At 38.9% G+C, this 21,148-nt stretch overlaps 2 protein-coding genes across 2 annotated transcripts in view; one reads left to right on the forward strand and one right to left on the reverse strand.

The window, feature by feature from the left end:
- Nucleotides 1-21,148, reverse strand: part of exd2 (exonuclease 3'-5' domain containing 2) — a 423,296-nt gene that overhangs the window by 400,319 nt on the left and 1,829 nt on the right. The window lies entirely within an intron of this gene.
- The window catches only part of LOC140724556 (homeodomain-interacting protein kinase 4-like), a 52,145-nt gene continuing 46,090 nt past the window's right edge, over nucleotides 15,094-21,148 (forward strand). Inside the window, exons 1-2 of the mRNA XM_073038989.1 lie at nucleotides 15,094-15,598; nucleotides 18,727-19,425. Coding sequence (XP_072895090.1) covers nucleotides 15,094-15,598; nucleotides 18,727-19,425 — 1,204 coding nt within the window. The remainder of the gene's footprint in view (nucleotides 15,599-18,726; nucleotides 19,426-21,148) is intronic.

The following is a 21,148-nucleotide window of genomic DNA, read 5'->3' on the forward strand; positions in this document are numbered from 1 at the left end:
TGTTGGTGCTGTGTTCATTAGAGACATGGGAAGTTTAGTATTGTGTGTTATTAGAGATGTGAAGAGTGTTAGCATTATGTTTTTAAGGACATGAATTGTGTTATTGCTGTGAACGAATAGGGGTGTGGGGAGTGCTTGGTCTACATGTTATTAGAGATGAGGAGAGTATTGTGTGTAGGAATATGGGTGGTATTAGCTCTTCAAGTGATTGGAGATGTGCAGAGTGTTTGCAGTGTCTTATTAGACACGTTGGTCATGTTAGTGCTATGCATTAGAAAGGACGTGAAGTGTTAGGTCTTTAATCATTGCTGTTCATTATTAGCATTGCCACTGCCTTATCACAAATGAAGGAAGTGTTGAAAATGCATTAGTTGGGATGTGAGGAATATTAGCAACGTGAATTGTTGGGGATGTAGACAGTGTTAGAACTATGTGTTCTCACAGATTTGCTAAGTGTTGGTGTCATACTTTGTCAGAGATGTGATGAGGATGTATCATATGCTGCCAAGGACGTGTGGAATATTTATGTTGTATTTTGTCAGGGACAGTATTAGGACTACTCATACCCTGCAAACACCTTATGTCACACATGGTGCTGATTGACATTATTCTGCAATTGCTGCTTCATAATGACATTAAATTGCTTCCACTACCACCTCATATTGTCCACAGACTGAATAGAGGTTGCCAGTATACGTTGTCAGAAAAACACAGACCTGTCATTCTAATACTAGAGTTCCTCCTCAGCATCCTTTATTTACTTTAGCACTGTTTACTGATCTTCATAGTTTCTCATGACACACCATGCCTATATAAGGGAGCAAATGTTGCTTAAATGCTACCTAGGTACCCATTCTATCAACCTAGCTCATTCTTATGGTTGGTCTTGATAGTTACTAATGCCTATAATCACTGAGGGCTTCACTCACGTTAGATTGGAGCAGGTGTATGATATATGAGGTGACACAATAGTTTGCATTGTTGCTTCACAGATACAGCAACCAAAGTTCAATATTTGATGGTGTGTGTATGTGCTTTGTGACCTCACACGCTTCCCCTGAATGTTTCTGTTTCCTTCTACAGCACAGAAACACCTGTTTTCAGGAGTAACCCAGATCATATTACTCTAAGTAAACTTACTGTAATTATTTCAATTTATTGAATACTCATAAATGCCCCTAATTACTAATGGAGTATACGCTCAGTAGCTACCTCATTAGTTACACCTATACACCTGCTCATTAATGCAGATAACTAATCATCTGATCATGTGACAACAACTCAATGCATGAAAGCATGCAGGCATAGTCAAGAGGTTCAGACCAAACATCAGAATGGGGGAGAATTTGTTCATAGAAGAATTGTTGGTGCCAGATGGGGTGGTTAGGGCATCTCAGGAACTGCTGATTTCCTGGGATTTTCACGCACAACAGCCTCTAGAGTTCATAGAGAATGATGAAAAAAAGAACATCCAGTGAGCAGCAGTTCTGTAGATGAAAACACCTCGTTAATGAGAGAGGTCAGAGGAGAATAATGAAACTGATAGGAAGGCAACAGTAACTCAAATAACCATGTGTTACAACAGTGGTGTGCTCAAGATTATCTCTGAATGCACAATACATTGAACCTTGAAGTGAATGGGCTACAGCAGCAAAAGACCACGAACATACTGTAAAGCATCCGGTGACACTTTATTAGGTACTGTACCTCCTGAACCTAATAAAGTGGCCACTGAGTGTATACTGTAAAATGTAGTGAATATCATGAAACAATTTTTTTTGTAATTACCAGCTTAAAATCTCCTTGAAAAATGACAATTTATGTAAAGTTGGATTTCTGTAATTAAGGTCATTTGCAACCCAGAGAGCTACCGCCATATATATGTCTGAAAAAATCCTGATTTCAACCAAAGTTTCACCCGTAGCAACATGATATTTCCAATCTCAGCAATTTTCTGTTCAGAGCTGTTCCTCAATTGTCAAACTCATCTTGGACCTAATTCTTCACCTCTGGTGGAACCTCTACAAATCGATATGGATTTTTCATGTTTACAACTCTCATATACAAAACTGAATAGAATGAAGTAGGAAATATTGGTTGGGTAGTGAGTGGAAGGAGTCTATCCTTCTGGCAGCAAAATATGCCCAACAAATCCCTTTTGCAACAAATATTCTTCATCAAGAGAAACATTTGAATGGGGTATCTGGAGACATAAGAATTAGGAATTTTAGCTAACTAAGGATAATTTATTTATTATAGTCATGTGTACCAAGATGCAGTGAAAAGCCTAATTTTGCATGCCATCCAGACAGATCATTCCATCTGTACGTACATTGAGGTAGTACAAAAAAGCCTGATAACAGAATGCAGAATATAGTATTACAGTTACAAAGAAAATGCAGTACAACTAGACAACTGAGCTGCAAGGACCACAGTGAGGTAGATGGAGATTAAGAGCTCGTCTTTATTGTACAAGTCTGTTCAAGAGTCTTAAACAGTCGCAGCAGCTGTCATAGTTTCATATTTAAAAGGCCTAATTAAAAGTGAACAGAATTTCTTTAAGCCCTGGGTGACTTTGTGTGACTTACAGTAGGCTGGTAAAGATTGAGCTCACTTTCAGATACTTAACATCACTTTCAACTGTCAATTCAATAGTTCCATTCTACTAACACTGGAACTGAACATTCATCTCTCTCCTTATTTGTTATGCATCACTGTGAATATTGTAGACAAGCTCAACATTTACTGCCAACCCTAACTGCCCTTGAGAAAAGGATGGTAAGCCATTATACTCTTGTGATGGAGGGTGCAAATGGTTAAGGTGGAGAAAGGGAAGCCCATCAAGTGTATTACTTTGTCCTGGATAATGTTGATGTGTTTGAACATGAGAGCTACATTCATCCAGGTAAAAAGTATTCAAGCTAGAGCAGAGGTTCCCAACCTGAAGTCCATGGGGCCCCTCAGTTAATGGTCAGGATCCATGGCATAAAAAAGGTTGGGAACCCCTGATCTACAGGAATGATAGTACAATGGTCAAGTTGCTAGACTAGTATCCAGAAACAATGGTGACCACTCCTTCCTGGCTGAACAAGGCATTTCATGTTTTCTCTCACTCTTTGAACATTTCCCTAACATTGTGTGCATACCCACGTCTCAAGGTCTGATGCAGTTCAAAACGGCGGCTCACCCTAGCCTTCTCAAGGGCAAAACAGAACGGGCAATTAAATGTTGGCACAGCCTCTGAAGCTCACATTGCTTAAACGAATACTTAAAAACAACAAATCTTTCAGAACATCTTAACCTAAAAATTCATTGTGCATAAACATCCAATGTGATTGAGAGTGTCAGAGTGTACACCTCCCCCCCAAGATAAGTACTGTCTGTAAGAATGTATTAAAACAAAGATATTGTTTATATTAATTGTGTGCAGGTAACTTTGTGTAATTACTTGCTTTTTCAAAATACTGCTATAAACTAATCCTTTTCAGTGAAATAATCCATGCCTTGATATGGTAAGGTGGTAACATGTTAAAGGAGTTAAAAGAGAAGGGCTACAGGACTTCATCAGCAGCTCTGGTAAAGAAAGATACCATCTGCACAAAAGTCTTAGCCACATATATAGAGCTAAGGTGCCTAAGACTTCTGCACAGTACTGTAATATTGTTATGTATAGCACTGTATTGCTGCCACAAAAAAACATGACATACGATAAACCTGATTCTGATATGGGTCTATATTGTGGACTGATATTGGGAAGGGGGCAGAGAGAGGGCAGTCGTGTTTGGGAAAAGGGGAAGGGAGAGGGGAGGGTGTGGGAAGTGACAGAGAAACATTTTGTAATGATTAATAAACCATTTGTTTGGAATCAAATGACCTGGTGTCTCAGGGTGAGCTGCATCTATATCCATGCCACCCCCCACCCCTGGCACTTCCCTGCCACCTGTGCCACACCCTCCTGTGGCATTCCACCCTCACCATTCCCAACATCACTTGCGTACACTGGATTTGCAAACTCACTGCTCCACATTGACAAATGCAGTACTGTGCAAAAGTCTTAGGCACCCTAGCTATATATGTACCGAAGACTATTTATTGCACAGTATCGGATAGTATGTAATTAGTTTTGCTACAACAAGTGTATGGGACATTGGAAAAAAGTTGAATTTCCCCATGGGGATGAATAAAGTATCTATCTATCTATCTATCTATCTATCTATTCTGATGAGAATTCAGTAGATTTTGTATTCCTTCTGAATGCCGGAAATGAACAGAAGGCTCTGCCTCAGAAAAATTGGAAGCAGAAACCATCAGAGAACCACGCAATATGCTCGCTGCTTTGTTGAGTTTATCTCTGTAATACTGAGAACATTCATTGTACACTCAAAGAACTTGAGTATATCTTGTAGGACAAAATTGGTCAAGAGACCTAGGACAGATAGGTTGAGGTGCCCTTTGTTTCATTATAATTATTAGAGAGGAAAAAAAATCTCCTTTGTAGTACAGTCGTGGTTGGCACCTACAGGGAGACTTCTTGAAGAGTTAATATTGGACTTATTTATTAAGAACCCACTTAACTATTTTGGTTATTAGGTGGCTCAGATGATCTAACCGAGGGTGGCATCTGTATAAGTTTATGTGGAATGGTCTATTCTTAAATAATCCCAGTAGTTGTGTTTTCAGGAAGAGAATATAGCAAGTAAAATGCTGATCCTTTTCTCAGGGTAAGCTAACCAAATTATGTGGTGACTTAAATTGTAGGTGCATTGTCAAAGTATTTGAATCAGTTGCAAAATATCTTGCTTGAAAAGGTAGTTGTTTTGTTTGAAAAGGTAAATGGGAACAAATAATGTGGACAAAGGTAATGCAGGCAATTGATCCACTGTTGGCGAAATTGATACTGTGCCCAAAGATGTTCTTTGTAGCAGTCTGGCTCTTACTACTTGTTTGCAGTACACACCTCTAACCTGCAGTGTGAGTCAGTCTTTGACTTCTTCCAGGGATACCAGGCAGCGTGATGGTTGCCTCTGCTCACAAGGAGAGTTTGGGTAAAAGGGCTCAGTTTTCCACAGTTTATGGTATCCTATCCCGCTGTGAAGTCTGCAATTTGAGCAAACCTTTATGTTCACTCTGCCTACTTGCCTGTGCAAAGGTGGAATACAACGAATTGCCTGAACTTGTACAAAGAGTCTGAGTAAGCTCCTAGTTAGTGTAATGCAAGCTGTGAGATGACCCTTCTATCTCTAGCAGTTGCTGTAAGAATGCAAATGCATTAAACATGAATAGCCATTGTCACTTTGATTAATGCTGACACTGTAGTCCTTGCCCTACTTTTAGGTAAACATTTGTCAGCAGCAGTTTTCGGAGCATGCTCAGAGCCCTCCTAGCAAAGCTTATTTTATTTATTAGCCTCTGCTGAGAATGAAGAGAGTCAACCCCTAAATGCCCTAAAGAACATAGCTGCTGTTAAGAGTTGTACATTCTTCTCTAGCAGTTTGTCCTGTTATTTACATTCACTTTTCATTCTCCTAATCACACTTTTCTCACTACGAGTCTTACATTCACCAATAAAGCACTTCAGTGCCATCCATACACCTACTTATGATTAACTGTGAAACATCAGGCATAGAGGAAGGCTCTATAAATCGATGGAATTTCACCAACAGCCAGAATAAATAAGAATGTATCTCACAGTCCATTTAGGTATCAATAGTGCTGTGTGGATAGGTTAAGTGAGTGGCAAGGAGTTAGTGTGTGCAATGAAATATAGGAAAGTGACAAGTTATCCACTTTGGATATTGTCAGAAACGAGCCATGCTCCCGAATAATGGCTTCAAGACAAATTCAAGGAAACAAAGTTTATTAACAGTTCTGCAGAGCTGGGTGCCTTCAGAGAAGGGAACCCTGAACCTTACAGGGCAGCAGGTTTTATCCTTCTTCCTTACCCCTCCCCTCCCTGACTCGGGAGGTACATAGTCTTATCCCATTCCATATTTGGAGTTGTTTTTTTACACATTTCTGTAAAACAATAGTCCATATCTCAGGACTTCGATGATTCCACAAACAGTTAATCTTGTCAGGGCTTCTGCATTCATAATTAAATCACATTTGTTTACTGACTTTAACCCAGACATAATTAAATCACATTTGTCCTCTGCACTGACCCTTAACCTCTTTCAGAAACGCACATCTTAATTTACTTCGACTCTCACAGATATTATTAGCTGAATTGAACAAGACTACAAAAATGCTGTGTTATGAAGGATTTTCACTGCCTTTGTACACGGAACAGAATTGGTTGGCATGGGGATCCAGCAAACAATTAAGGTCAGTGGAATGTTAGTCTTTATTGTAAAGGATACCAAAGTTTTGATGCAAGGACACTGTAAGATTGCATCAAAACTTGTGCCAAGAGCTTTGATCTCCATGTACACTCAGTGGTCAATTTATTAGGCATCTCCTGTACCTAATAAAGTGGCCACTGAGTGTATTCTCACGATCTTCTGCAGATGTAGCCTATTCACTTCAATGTTTGATATGTTGTGCATTCAGAGATGCTCTTCTGCACAGTACTGTTCTAAACAGTGGTTGTTTAAGTCAATGTCGCCTTCCTGTCAGTTTGAATCAATTTGGCCATCCTCTTGTGACATTAACAAATCATTTTCACACACAGAACTGCTGCCCACTATGGTTTTTTTGATTTTCCCACCATTCTCTGTAAATTCTAGAGATTGTTGTCCATTAAAATCCCAGGAGATCATCGGTCCTGAGATACTCAAATCACCCTATCTGGCACCAACAATCATTTCATGGTCACGAGAACTGTGAGAATTATCAAAGCTATCACCTAGGTTACCATGGAGAGAAGCATCTCTTGCCTTGAATATTTTGTTTTGTGTTGGCAGGTTCATTTCTGCAAATTCTTTATGGTATAAAATTGTGCTTAAAAACCTATTACCTATGAAACCCATCAGACCTTTAGTGCATATGAGCAGAGCTTTGTATTCACTATGCAATTTATTGCAGACAAAGGAGTAAACAGTTAGACATTCAGTTTACTGGAGTTTACTGACAGTGTGACAATATTCATTGCAACACAAAGACACAATGACAATGTTTTTGCAATGAGGACGTATTGATAGATCCTAGAATGACTGAAAACCACACTAGGTAATGTTTAGTCTACATTTTTTATTGAAAGTTAGATGGATCGCTCATCATGTCTGAAAAACTGTCAGTGCACACTGTATATCACAAAGATTTTTCAACCCAATACCCATTCTTTGATAAGTGCATTCAGTTGATTGAAAGGTTGGTTGGTAGGAAAGGAATGGATAATATTTCCATGTGTTAACTTGTGAAATTCAGCTAGTGATGATAACCAGAGGCAATGACAGACAATTATCACAGTCTCTTCTTCAGTTTTCCACCACAAAACCTTCCTTGCTTTTTGAAATCATTCTGTTTCAAAGGTGATAGAGTTCCTGATCCACTCACCATCTAAGTCTTGCCCCACTTTGAGGAAGTATTGATAAATAAACTCCTACAATGCACTTGTTGAATTAATGCACCCAAGTTAGCATGGAATTTGGCAGTGCTGGAAACATGCAAACAAATTGCAAGTCTGTGAGGACACAGTTTAGGTTTGTTATGAATGCTGCTCTCCAGTCTTGGTGGGAATATTTATATCTCTTCCCTGAAACATTTAGAAAATTTGTTTGCTCAGATATGTTGGTCAAATATGTGAACCAATGATATGCATAGTCTGTTAGAAGAACATTATACCAGCAGAGAAGTATACCCATGACAAAGATAGGGACGGTCTCTCATAGGTTTGAGCTATCTCTTACTTTGATGTGTGTTCCATGTTCTTGTACAATATACAAAATATGTTTTGGTGTACATTTCCATTTCTTTGCAAGTAATGCCAAAACCCCTGAATTAATTAGCTGTGACTTTATAAGACTGAAAATATAAGTGCACAATATTAGGAGTAGGAGTAGGCCAATCAACTTCACCAATTAATAAAAAGATGAGTAATCTCAGCCTCAACAACACCTCCTGCTCTTTCCTCATTCCCTTTACCTCCCTTGTGAGTTAAAATATCACAGCTTTCACTGCAGCTGAAAGAGTTGCAGAGCTCCACCATCCTATTCACAGCTAATACCTCTTTGTGAATCATACAATGATTCCAGGCTACTGTATGTGTCAGAAACTACACTACTTCAGCTTGCTATTTGTCATTTTGCACCAGGCCCACACACAACTGGAATAGTACCTCTTCATGACTTATTTAAAGGTTAATTAACTCAGGACTGAGAGAGGTATTTAAAATTCTGAGAGATTGGGATAGTTTGGGTCCAAGTAAACCCATTTGTACAACTCAATCACAAAAGAACCAGATTTACAAATTAAGGTCAAGAAAAAGAAAATCAAAACAGATCAAATTGCATTAAAAAAGATAGTATCTGGAACAGATTATTAGCATAGCTGCTGTAAATGAAGTGACTCAAGAGGTTATGGCTAGAATAAGTTCCTGCCTGAACAAGGACCTGCACCCACTGCAATTTGCTTATTGCCACAAGTCTACAGCTTCAAAAGGGCAACAATTATACTAATGCCCAAGAAGAGTAGGGTGAGCTGCCTTAACGACTATCATCTAGTAGCACACACAGCTATGGTGCTGAAATGCTTTGAGAGGTCAGTCATGGCTAGAACCAACTCCTGCCTCAGCAAGGACCTGCCCACTACAAATTTGCCTTTCGCCACAATAGGTCTATGGCAGATGCAATCTCAATGGCTCTCTATGTGGCCTTAAATCAGCTGGACAATACAAACAGCTATATCAGGATGCTGTTCAGTGACTATAGCTCAGCGTTTAACACCATCATTCCAATAGTCCTGATCGATAAGCTACAGAATCTGGGCCTCTGCAACTCGCTCTGCAATTGGATCCTTGACATCTTAACCGGAAGAACACAATCTGTGCATATTGGTAATAACATCCTCCCTTTGCTGATGATCAACACTGGCGCACCTCAGGGGTGTGTGCTTAGCCCACTGCTCTACTCTCTGTATACACGTGACTGTGTGGCTAGGCACAGCTCAAATGCCATTTATAAATATGCTGATGATACAACCATTGTTGGCAGAATCTCAGATAGTGATGAGAGGGCATACAGGAGTGAGATATACCAGCTAGTCGAGTGGTGTTGCAGTAACAACCTTGCACTCAATGTCAGTAGGACCAAAGAGCGCTGACTGAGGACTTAAGAAAAGGTAGGTCGCGGGAACCAATCCTCAGAGGGATCAAAAGTGGAGAGAGTGAGCAATTTCAAGCTCCTGGGTGTCAATATCTCTGAGGATCTAACCTGGACCCAACATATCAATGCAACTATAAAGAAGGCAAGACAGTGGCTATATTTTCATTAAGAGTTTGAGGAGATCTAGCTTGTCACCTAAAGCACTTGAAACTTGTACAGATGTATCATGGAGAGCATTCTAACAGGATGTATTGCTGTCCGGTATGGGGGGAGGGGCTACTGCACAGGATCGAAAGAAGCTACAGGAAGTTGTATAATTAGTCAGCTCCATTGCAGATACTTGCCTCTGTAGTATCCACAACATCTTCAAGGAGCGGTGCCTTAGAAAGCCTGCATTCATTATTAAGGACCCCATCACCTAGGATGTTACCATCAGGAAGGAGGTACAGAAGCCTGAAGACACACACTCAGCCATTCAGGAACAGCTTCTTCCCTTCTGCCATCCAATTCCTAAATGGACATTGGACCCTTGAACACTCCCTCACTCTTTTATTATTTCTGTTTTTGCACTGTTTTTAATTTAACTATTTAATATACAAATACTATAATTTTTTTCTAAATTTATCATGTATCGCATTGTACTGCTGCCGTTAAGTTAATAAATTTCACGACGATGCCGGTGACATTAAACTGGATTCATATTCAGCAGATGCAATCTAATTGGCTCTCCACTCAGCTCTGATGCTCTAGGACAACAGCAAAACATGGCTGCTGTTTTTTGGTTACAGCTCTGAGTCACTTACTCATTATTAATCACCAAGTTTCTAAGCCTGGACTTCTATACCACCCTCCGCAACTGGATCCTCAACTTTGTTGTCAGATGACCGCAGTTAGTGAGGATTGGTGATAACATCTCCTCCTCACTCAACACAGGCCCAGTTCATAGATGCGTGCTTAGCCCACAGTTCTACTCTCCACACTCCTGACTTCATGCTAAGCACAGCATATTAATATGCAGATAACAGCACATTTATTGGTAAAATTCCAGATGGCAAGATGGTGAAATAGATCATCTAGCTGAGTGGGGTCTCAACAACAATCTCTCACTCAACATCAGCAAAACTAAAGAATCCATTGTGGACCTAAGGAAGGGGGAGTTGGTAGAACATGCACCAGTTCTCATTGTGGAGTTTGCAGAGCAGAACGTGAGCAACTTTAAGTTCCTCTTTGTCAATGTCTGTCCTGGACCCAGGACATTGATGCAGTCACAAAGAAGGCACGCCTGTGGCTCTATTTCATGAGGAGTTTCTGGAGGTTTGGAATATCACCAAAGACTCTGGTGAATTTCTAGAGATTTACAGTGGAGAGCATTCTGACTGGTTTCATCACAGCCTGGTATGGAGACTCCGGTGCACAGAATCACAAGAGGCTGCAGAGGGTAGCAGACTCAGCCAGCATTGAGGACATCTTCAGCAGCAGAGCCTCAAGAAGCTGCCATCCATCAGCGAACAGGGAATGGTCTCACGCCCGAAATCCACACTCAGTCATTCAGTAACAGCTTCTTCAGAATGGCTCATGAATTCGTGAGCACTCCTCATTATTCCCATTTTTCCTTTATTTATTCTACACTATTTATTTTTAAAATTTATAATTATTTGCACTGGACTGTTGCTACAAAACAACAAATTTCACAACTTACATGTGAGACCATGAAAATAAACCTGATTCTGAAGGCATACCTTGTGTATGTGGGCTTTGTGGTCTGAAATCCTGCTTTCATCAGAAACTAACATTATTTTCAGCCTCCCTTGGGCTTGCTCAAACTACCGTAGATGTCGGATTATAAGCCGCTACTTTTTTCCCACATTTTGAACAGCTTTGTACACTGCGGCCTTTACTACGGTGCGGCTAATGCATGATTTTTTTTCATGCCGCCAAAAACATTTTGCCTCGTAACAGTAGACCAATAAAATTGATGAGTAGTTCACAGAGGTCCAATGAAATTGTACGATAAATCAAGCGCACTTTCACAATTAAATTATTGTAAATCAGTCATTTGTACTCACCCTCATCAACATGGAAAACACTCGAAGAAAAGCATTGTGCTGCCTTTATGGCAGTTATTTAGTTTATAATATTTTCGCTTAGTAATTCATTTGTTAGTAATTTCTAGTTAAAGTTAGAAGTGTTTTAACTATATTTGTTTTCTGTACTACATCCCGGGATGCTATGACGTCACACCCGGTTTCGCCGCGTCTTGTGGGAAATACCGGTTTGCGATAAACGGGAAGGTGGGGGCGAGCGGCATTAGATCTGAGCGAACGCTGCTTTTAAGTTAAAGGCGATCAATAACTTTTCCTGGTAGGCTGCAGTATATATATTTTTTACCAGTCGTCAGGAGATATTGGAATGTTGTTCAGTAAAAAAGTATACGCAACGTAATTTGGGTGTTACCGATACATATGTATATTTAAAAGTAGCCGCATTACAGGCACGGTTCGAAAAAAAAGCATTTGCAATATGTATTTGTTTATGTTACCATATGGATTTAATTAAAAGTTAAAAAATCCTCACGTGTAATATCTTTCTGTGTAAATATCTCATATTACAACGTGGGACACTTGCGGCCGAAAATCCTGTGCGGCTTGTACAAGTACAAAATTGATTTTCTTTCTAAAATTAGAGCCAGCGGCTTTTAATCAGGTGCGCTCTGTAGTGCGAAATCTACGGTAATTGGTTCATTTTGGAGGCTAGAGTCTGGCTCTTGTTTGCCTACTGTTTTTAATCAGTTGGTTGTTGTAGCTGGTGTAAATGTTTGTAAAGTTAACTACATCCAGAGTATCTATACTATGATGATTGGGTTGGCAATGAGGCTGCAGGTAAGATTACCCAAGCAAATTGATTGATAAAGGAGAGGCATATGGCATTGCTTTCAGGTATTCTCATTAGGAAAGTATATATGGAATAAGACTCCAAACCTGCAGCTTTCCAAGCAGCATTGTGAGTGAACACACTGTCACTGCCAAGAAGATAGTCACTAAGCCATCTTTTACGGCAGCAGTTATGAGCCAACTTACTTACTGTTCATTATACCATTGCTATTTAGGGCAGGAATGATGATTCTCCATCTCTGGCAGAGTTCAGGCCTTCCTTCATATGTCAGTACCTTTATCTTGGCTCTCACTACTGCCAATCATGCAAGTCCCGGGTGGAAACTCAGGAATACCGTTGCCCTTAGATGTAGACAGGTTCTTCATTCCTGTTTCAGTAACAATTTCACTTTTCCTTTCAGGTTTGTTAGCTCTGAGCTGAATCCCTGAACCTGGAGGTCCAATGGGCCACTCTTAGTCTGTCCTCTAACCTTGACCTGTTCGGCATGAGTGACCCTACCAAGAGCCAAAGCATAAAGCTATGACTTCAGCCAACATAGCTCTCTGGGTCACTGAGGCACGCAAGCTTCCAAACCACGACAAAGTTGTAGTCCTCTTGAGGTAATATGGCCCAAGCACCAGATCAATTTTTCCCTTGCTGATGACGTTGAAAGTGTCAGTTGCACTAAATTTTTGTGACAGTGTTTATTCCAGATTATAGTGGGATTAAATAGAGATTTTTGTTCATCTAGAGCAGTGGTTCCCAACGTGGGGCATACGCCCCACAGGGGGGTAATTTGATTTTTAAGGGGGGCAATTCGAGAATGAGTTATTAACAGTGAATTTTTTCTAGTAAGTCTGTGTGAGTATGAGTGTGTGTGCGAGTTAATACATATGTGTATATACAGTATGCATACATAAAAATACTTGTGTATGTACATGTGTAATTGCGTATGTACTGTATATATAGTGTATCACCATCATTACAACCATCAAATGGCTTTCATAATTAAATTAATGAATTGACTGATGTAGGAAGGAACGAATGAACAAGTCCAAACGCGTAAGAAACTCGTACGAGGTCGCGCCAATGCTGCTTTTTGCAGTAGCTTTCGGTTCTTGGTGGTGTGAAGGTGTGTACATTGCGACATCTCTTTTAAACGGTGTATCTGTCTTTGTATGCTGTAGAAACGAATCGGCATTGTTTTATTTATTTATTATTATTATTATTTTAATATCACTTAATGTTCTTTTTTTTACAATTTCTTAGTAATTTCTTCCTCAGAACTTTAACAGTCCTTTGGTTCTTTTATTTTTCTCTTTCATGAATGCCATGTTCTTTGGAAGCTTGTTTAAACCAAGTTAATGGTCTTTTAGGCTTCCTCCAGGTGAATAGGAGTTCATTTTTTGAATAATAAGAATTATATATCACCACAGGGGGCATCAGGATTTTAGAGGTGATTAGGTGGGGCATGGCCAAAAAAAGGTTGGGAACCACTGATCTAGAGACTCATGGATTCTGCAAAAGATAGAAAATTCAAATAATAATTTAAATCACATTGAAACCAAGTAAAATTTCAGTGACCTGAGGAGATGTTTTAACTGAGAGGCATCTAGTAGCATAGCAAGTATTACAATTAAATGTTTGCCTTGTTGGGGCATTATCCAGGAGATTGACATTCCACTTCAACGTGACGAACAGCAGCATGCCTGAGGCCCACGCCAGGTGAATAATAGTGCTCCTGAGGTCCAAGCCAAGTAGGTAAAGGTGTGCCCTAGGACTGTAGTTTGTATAGCGGAAGCCTACCTCCAGATATATAATCACACTTCGCGAATGCAGCCAGGAGTGTGTCTTCGGAGCAATTGGAGATCAAGCCCAGAAAGATGCTCCAATTCTATAATTCCTGTTCTATTCACAGTAATTACTATTCCACAGTAGTTCCTTATCGTACTGCCTTAGCTGTCTCACATGTCGAAAGGTGACAATTCTAAGATGATGATGCACCATCAATAACTCTCGGAGACGGGAGACGAACGATAGGCTTTTATTCGCTGCAAGAGACGACGATTAGCAGCAAGAGACCACCACACAACATCCTGGGGACTGAGGGAGGAGCAGTGCCTCCAATCGCCTTTATACAGGGGTCTGTGGGAGGAGCCACAGGAGCAGTCAGCAGAGGGGCGTGTCCGGACAGGTATATGTAGTTCACCACAGATGAGTTGTGTGGGAATGTCTCTGAATGCAGGTTTTCAATGGAATTGTAGAAAAAAAATGAAGATTATTTAAAAGCAAAATTTATTCTGTCTACATGTATAAATGCAGAGATAAATCTCACTATATTATTATAGAGAGGGCTTCTTCAGATACAGAAATTATCATGTTTAAGTACAGTTTCCCACAAAACAACCTGATGAAATCATAAGATAATTATGACATCAGAGCACAAACATTTTCATACAGATTGTGATACAATGTGACAGGATCTTGGTAAACCAGTATGTACTGTTTTGCATGACTACTGATTTAGCTAAGTTCATGCTTGGCGACTGCATTCAATAGCTGATTACTTGTTTTATTGCAGAGAAACTTATATATAAAGCTCTATTTCGGCTTCTGATAAGAGCATAGTTCCTTATTACCGTATCACTGACTGAGAATGACCTCCAAAAATGCATTTTATTCTGGAAAGTTTCTATGTGGCCTCAACAGCAAAAAAATAAAGGATGGAATGAGACCAGATGAAGAAATATACACTGATGAAGGGGACTACAAATGTAGACAAGAGCAGCAATCTTGTATTAACGCATCCACTCAGAGTTCTAACAATGAAGATGGCATACTTATGGATGACCGAAGAGAGAACAGTTTGACCATCAACTCTGGAAGATTTGCTGGATACCCTAAATCACAGAATATCATATGCTCCCCAAAAAACATTCACTGTGAACCCACTCATAAGAGGATGTCTGCAATTCTATCTCACAATGACACATACAACATTATCCAATTGATAGATGAGGGAGTATATGGGGAGGTGTCTTGCTGCCGTAAGAAAAGTACTGGTCAGTTTGTCGCTGTAAAAACCCTAAAATATGATAATTGCATTGCCTCAGAAATCAGGGTGTTAAAACTGTTTCAAAACATGGATACAAACAAGTTTCATATTGTACAGTTTCTCGAATGCTTCCACAGTAGTGGAAAGTCCTACCTAGTATTTGAGCTACTAGAGCAGAATTTGCTGGACTTCCAAAAAGCTAACAATTTTACTCCTCTCCCTGCCAAGCATATTAGGATCATTGGCATTCAGTTGCTGAGAGCTTTGGTGATGCTGAAGGAGTTATCTATCATTCACACGGACATCAAACTAGATAATATTATGTTAGTAGCCCACAACCGATTTCCTTTCAGGGTCAAAGTGATTGACTTTGGTTCAGCCAGTATACTCCCTGAGGTTCAACATATTAATGGTATGTATTTGACAATCCCTTTACTAATAATTTTGATATCTAATGTTAGGAAATTGTTTAACATCTTTAAGGAAAGAATTCTACCACTCACAGCATATTTTTATCATATTATTCAGTATTTGGTACATTTTAAAAATTCATTCAAATGATACAGACTTCACAGGCTGAACCAGCATTTTTTTTAAAAGTGTGTACTTAATTGCTCTTGAGAAGGTGGTGGTGTAAGCTGCCTTCTGAAATTGCTGCGGTACTTGAAGTGTGATTTTACCCACCATGCTGTTAGGGAGAGAGTTCTGGGATTTTGACCCAACAGTTGTAAAGGAAAAGCAGTATATTTCCAAGTCACAATGGTGTGTGGCTCAGAGGACAATTTTTATCAGGTGGTGTTCCTTTGCTTTTGCAGCCGTTGTCCTTCCACTTGGTAGATGTCAGGGGTTTGGAAGGCATTGGCTAAGGAACCTTGGTGAGTTTCTGCATTGTGTCCTGTAGATGGTACGAACAATTGCTATGGGGCATCAGTGGTGGAATGAGTGAATGGTTGTGGGTTGGGCAGCTACATAGGCTGTTATATCCTGTTTGGCGTTGAGCTTCTTGACTCCTGTTGAAATTACCCTCATTCAAGCAAGTATTCCATTCTGACATGAACATTGTAGATGGTGAACAGCCATTAGGGTGTTGCAAAATTTCTAACATGTACTAAAACACAGTAGTTCCTCTATAACCATTGCCCATGTTTCAGCTTAGAAGAGAAGTCTATGAACCGATCTCAGCTACGTGTTTGTATTTTCAGGGGAGAGAAATGTGTTGATCCATAAGAATCATTTATGAAGGTTGTTGCTAACTATTAACCAGTCTTATGCTGATTCAACCAAGCATCAACAGGACATCAAACCCATGACCAACTCATCTAAATAACATAATACTTCCCACTGCTTGACTTTTGACAGACAATTTTCAAGGAAATGCTGGCAGGTATAGCCAAATATACTGCATTTTTGAAATAGCCAAATATACTGTATATGATAATTAAATGGAAATCACTCAACTGACTCAGCACAAATGGTATATACGTGTAAAAATGCTAACATTATTTAATTCTATATCTAAGCAATCTAATTGTTGTATTCCAATCATTTCTAACTGGTTGGATGAATATCATGTTTTCAGGTAGCACAGCAATAATAATTATCCCAGTAGTTCTGCTGTTTCTAATTAGCTCTGACTCAACTGTTTCTAATTCATTATTCAAATATTTTTGAGTAATTCATACATATGAATACTTTCCATTGTAATAGTGATGTTATTGTTGTTAAATAGTTCAACTTTCATTGCTTCCTATTGGCTCATTTATTCCTTTGTTTCCTATAGGGCCAGTTGTTGTTTACTAATGGATCAGTGATTTCTACCTCAGTGGTGCTAGTATTGCCAATCAGCTCAGATTCTTTCGTTTCTCATTGGCTCAGTAATTTCATTATATCTAAATAATAAATATAGTACTAAGCTCAAAATAAATCCCTTAAATTCAATGTGTTCTAATTACCTACTTAAACTCTGCAAATAAATGTTTTGTTAATTAGAATTTTCATGTAAATTATTGGTAGCCAGGGAGCAATAAAATGTTAAATTATGCTCATTACACTACCATTTTGGTTAAATAGCATCAAATGTACACTCGATCTCCATTTCCTCTGAAAAAATTCTGACCTATGAAAACCTTGATAAAATATAAATCCATACATGTTTGGATGTATTTGTGCCATAACTTCAAAGGATTTCTGGAATTGATGTGAAAAGGGCAAAGATCCAACCACGCAAGGCCCCTGTTTTCATTAAAACTCCTTGAGCTACCTGTTGGCTTCCTAGTCTCTGTTTACCCCAGACATGACAATCCTTGCTCAAAAGTTCTTGTACCACAGGACCATTATCAGGAGTTGACATATAAACTGTATGTTTGTAGGAGGCAGCCTAGAAATCAATGGAGAAGCAGGTCACACTTTTATCCTCCAACCTGCCCACATATTTTCAATATTTTTTCAAACACTGGCTTTCCAAACCTAATTTCTATGCCATTTGTCCTTCCAGTTGGTGAACCTGCTGCCATTTTACTAATGTAATTTAAGGATGATTTAGGATGTTACAGCATATTTAAGGTACACTGCTCAAACAGTGACTAAGCACAAGTTTTGGGCAGAGGTGTGGGGAGGTGGGCATTGTTGTAACATGAACAAGGTCATCAGAGAGGCACAGCTGGTGGGTTAAAAAGTAGTCTTTTATTTGACACATACAAATAAGCTGACAGCCTTTTGGAGTCACTCAAGAAAGCAAGAAACTCCCCAATCCAACATTTTTATATGTTAAAGAACAAAGATAACAGGACACCTTCTATAGTTCCAATGCCCTCAGAATGTTTTTTTTGAGTTACATGGAATTTTCAAATGTCTGTATCTTCACACCAACACATCCAAAGTAAGTGTTGCTGGCTGCCATATTGATGCAATGATATAGCATTCATGCATATGCAAACACTTATCAGTCAAGTGCCTTTTTTTCTGGTTCAGAGCTACATTTTATATTTAATCTACAATCCATATTTACATCCGAAGGTTGGTTGCTGAAGTCAATGCTCACAATATGTCCTAACCCCAAAATAAGCCTTTACAGGCATAACAGAGTTATAATCCCACAAAATATGAAACATGGCATGTTCTATATAACCACCCTCTCCACAGGAATGCAAACCACTTTATTCCATAGTATTCAGTAATTCATACATTCCCTTCTACAATGTTTGTACAATGGCCAAAGTCTGCTTCCTTATATATTTAGATATTGCCTTTACTGGCCGTGTGACTGCAAATCTTTTTGCCAGTTTTCTTTTGCTTTACACTAATGCTCATTAACAACTGCATAGAGTCTGCACTAAGCTCATCCAACGAAGAGCTACATTTCACAGAGGGCGATCGCTTTCAGCTCTGTTTTATTCTCTCATCCAAAATTTAGAAGTAAAAATGAAGCACCAGTAAGAACTTCTAATTTGGTAGCTAATTAACAATGTTTGACTTTTGAAAATAAGTTAATATTTAATTTCAATTTTCTATTAATAGAAACATTTAATTTTCATTTTAAAGACCCTTATATCCAAGCCAGATATTACAGATCCCCTGAGATCCTCTTAGGGTTGCCTTTCTGTGAAAAACTGGATATGTGGTCTGTTGGTTGCGTACTAGCTGAGCTCCGCCTTGGTAGGCCACTGTATCCCGGTAAAAGTCAATATGATCAGATCAGAATCATCACTGAAGCTCAAGGACAACCCAAGGACCATTTGCTTGACCAGGCAAGTAAAACACATCTTTTCTTCAAAAGAAATCCTTGCCCTTATTCAGCTCACCGGTGGCAACTTAAATCATTGTCAGAATATGACTCAAAGATGCTGACAACCCTGGAGCCAAGACGACAGACTGTAAAGTCACTTGATCAGCTCGAGACATTCAATATCATTCAAACATTATCCTCAAGTGATGATGATATAGCTGAGTTACATGACCGCAATGATATGGTAGCTCTTCTGAAGAGAATGCTCAACATTGATCCCAAAATGCGCATTTCACCAGATTCTGCATTAACCCATCCATTCATTACCATGGAGCAATTGAAACAGAAGTATAATCGGACAAGTTATTACCAGCTGTCTGTCCAAGGCCTTGATGCCGCTTTGAATTATGGCAGAGTTGAGAGCAAGGAACACAGTTATCAGCTGCTGAAGGAACCTCAGTGTGCAAATGCCAAGGCGCATGTTAAGAGCACACATCATCAACTGAATCACAACAGTACTATTACACAAACAGCTGTTGATAAAGGGAACACCCTGACTATCAGAAATTCTGAAAGAATCCAAGGTCTTAAGTTACGACATAATGGAACTCGGGTTGACCAACCATTCACTCCATTCACAGAGAACACAATGCATCTCCCACATCCATATCAAGAAGCTTGTCAACAGGTATCTTGGTGTGTGTACAAACATTCTTCAGAATTAACGTTAGGAAGTCCTACAAGACCACCTCCATCTCACCCATCAAGGTCAGATCGTTCATTTAGCAAAGTGATTCTAGTTGATCACACGACTGACAAAGACAGAAGTACAATTAAACACTCGGGTACCTTTCCATCAACAAGCGAAGGTCAAAGGAATAGAAATAACAATTCCGGAAAATATTCTACAAGATCTTTTGTGACTGAGGTATGAAATGTAAGAATCTGTAAGTTGTTGAAAGATGGCTACTAGCATTTACTAATTACTAACAATTACTAATCCTAAAAAAAAGTTTCTTTTGCTCCAAAGGGATGGTAGGCAATATTTACTTTAGGACAATAACGTGAGAGACTATTAATCATTTAATAATATTTCATAATGTAGTATTTTGGAAGAGTTAAATATAGTTATACAATTTAGTAGTACATAGTCAAATATAATGTTTCTTTGGTTATGGCATCTGAAGAATCAGAACCAGGAATTATTTTGAGGAAATATATTGACCTTTTTTTTTAAATATTAAGGCTGCTGTTCTCCAACAAGAGAAACAAAATACAAAAGCTCATCAAAAAGAAAGGGCAAGAAAACAAGCGGTCAATCCCAATACAAGAAGAAATAACTCTACCTGCTCAAAAATGTCCACATACCTCAAGAGTAGCCCCATAAAGACCATGATTAGGAGGGAAAATACGGAGTTAACATTAGGACTCTTAGATCCAGTTAAAAATGACAGCTTATACGGTGAGGCAAAGCAGTGTCTTGAAGCTGGAGTGCATCCGTACAACCAGCCTAACTCTATTTCAAAAGGACAATGTATAGCACAGATGGGATTTACTGAGAAGCAACCTATTCTCATTGCAACTGAAAAAAAACAGATAATTAGTGAAGATGAAGAAGAGTCTGCAAAAAGTGGTAAGATTTACGTTTAAGAATTGAACTAATGTATCAAAATGGCTATCTGCCTTTCTAATTCATCCAGCAGAAGTTTACTTTAGCAGAGTATCACAAATTATTAACACCGGTCTTCATCTAACTCACATTATATCTGCTCATAATTAAAGATTAAATTCAATATACTATTTTAATAAACACAAACACAGAATAATTTTTAAGGAAGGCTTTAAAAACAGGGTTAGAATAGTGTTAGATCTCTGTTTATTTTCAAATCCTCAAGGTTCTTTCAGGAGTGAGGAGTGACGAGTAGTCTTAATTCCAAGATTTCAGTTTATTTTAGAGTACAAACATACAAATACTAAGCAAACTAAAAAGAGCTGAGAAATGATGCTAAGATTCATAAAGGAATAAAGAAGCCAAGATTGTGCCTCTGAAAAATTCATCACTTGTGGGTAAGAGAAATTCCTTAGCTAGGATTGAGTCAGTTAATAGGCTACATAATTAAAGCAATTACATCATGTAGGTAATGTGCTAATACTTAGACAATGAAAAATGAGAATGGTGATAAACTGTTAGTTTAGCTGCCATATTGTTTTCTGCCAGACAGAATGTACAAATCTTAT

The sequence above is a fragment of the Hemitrygon akajei genome, chromosome 3 (assembly GCF_048418815.1).
Source record: "Hemitrygon akajei chromosome 3, sHemAka1.3, whole genome shotgun sequence".
In the NCBI taxonomy this organism is placed as follows: Eukaryota; Metazoa; Chordata; class Chondrichthyes; order Myliobatiformes; family Dasyatidae; genus Hemitrygon; species Hemitrygon akajei.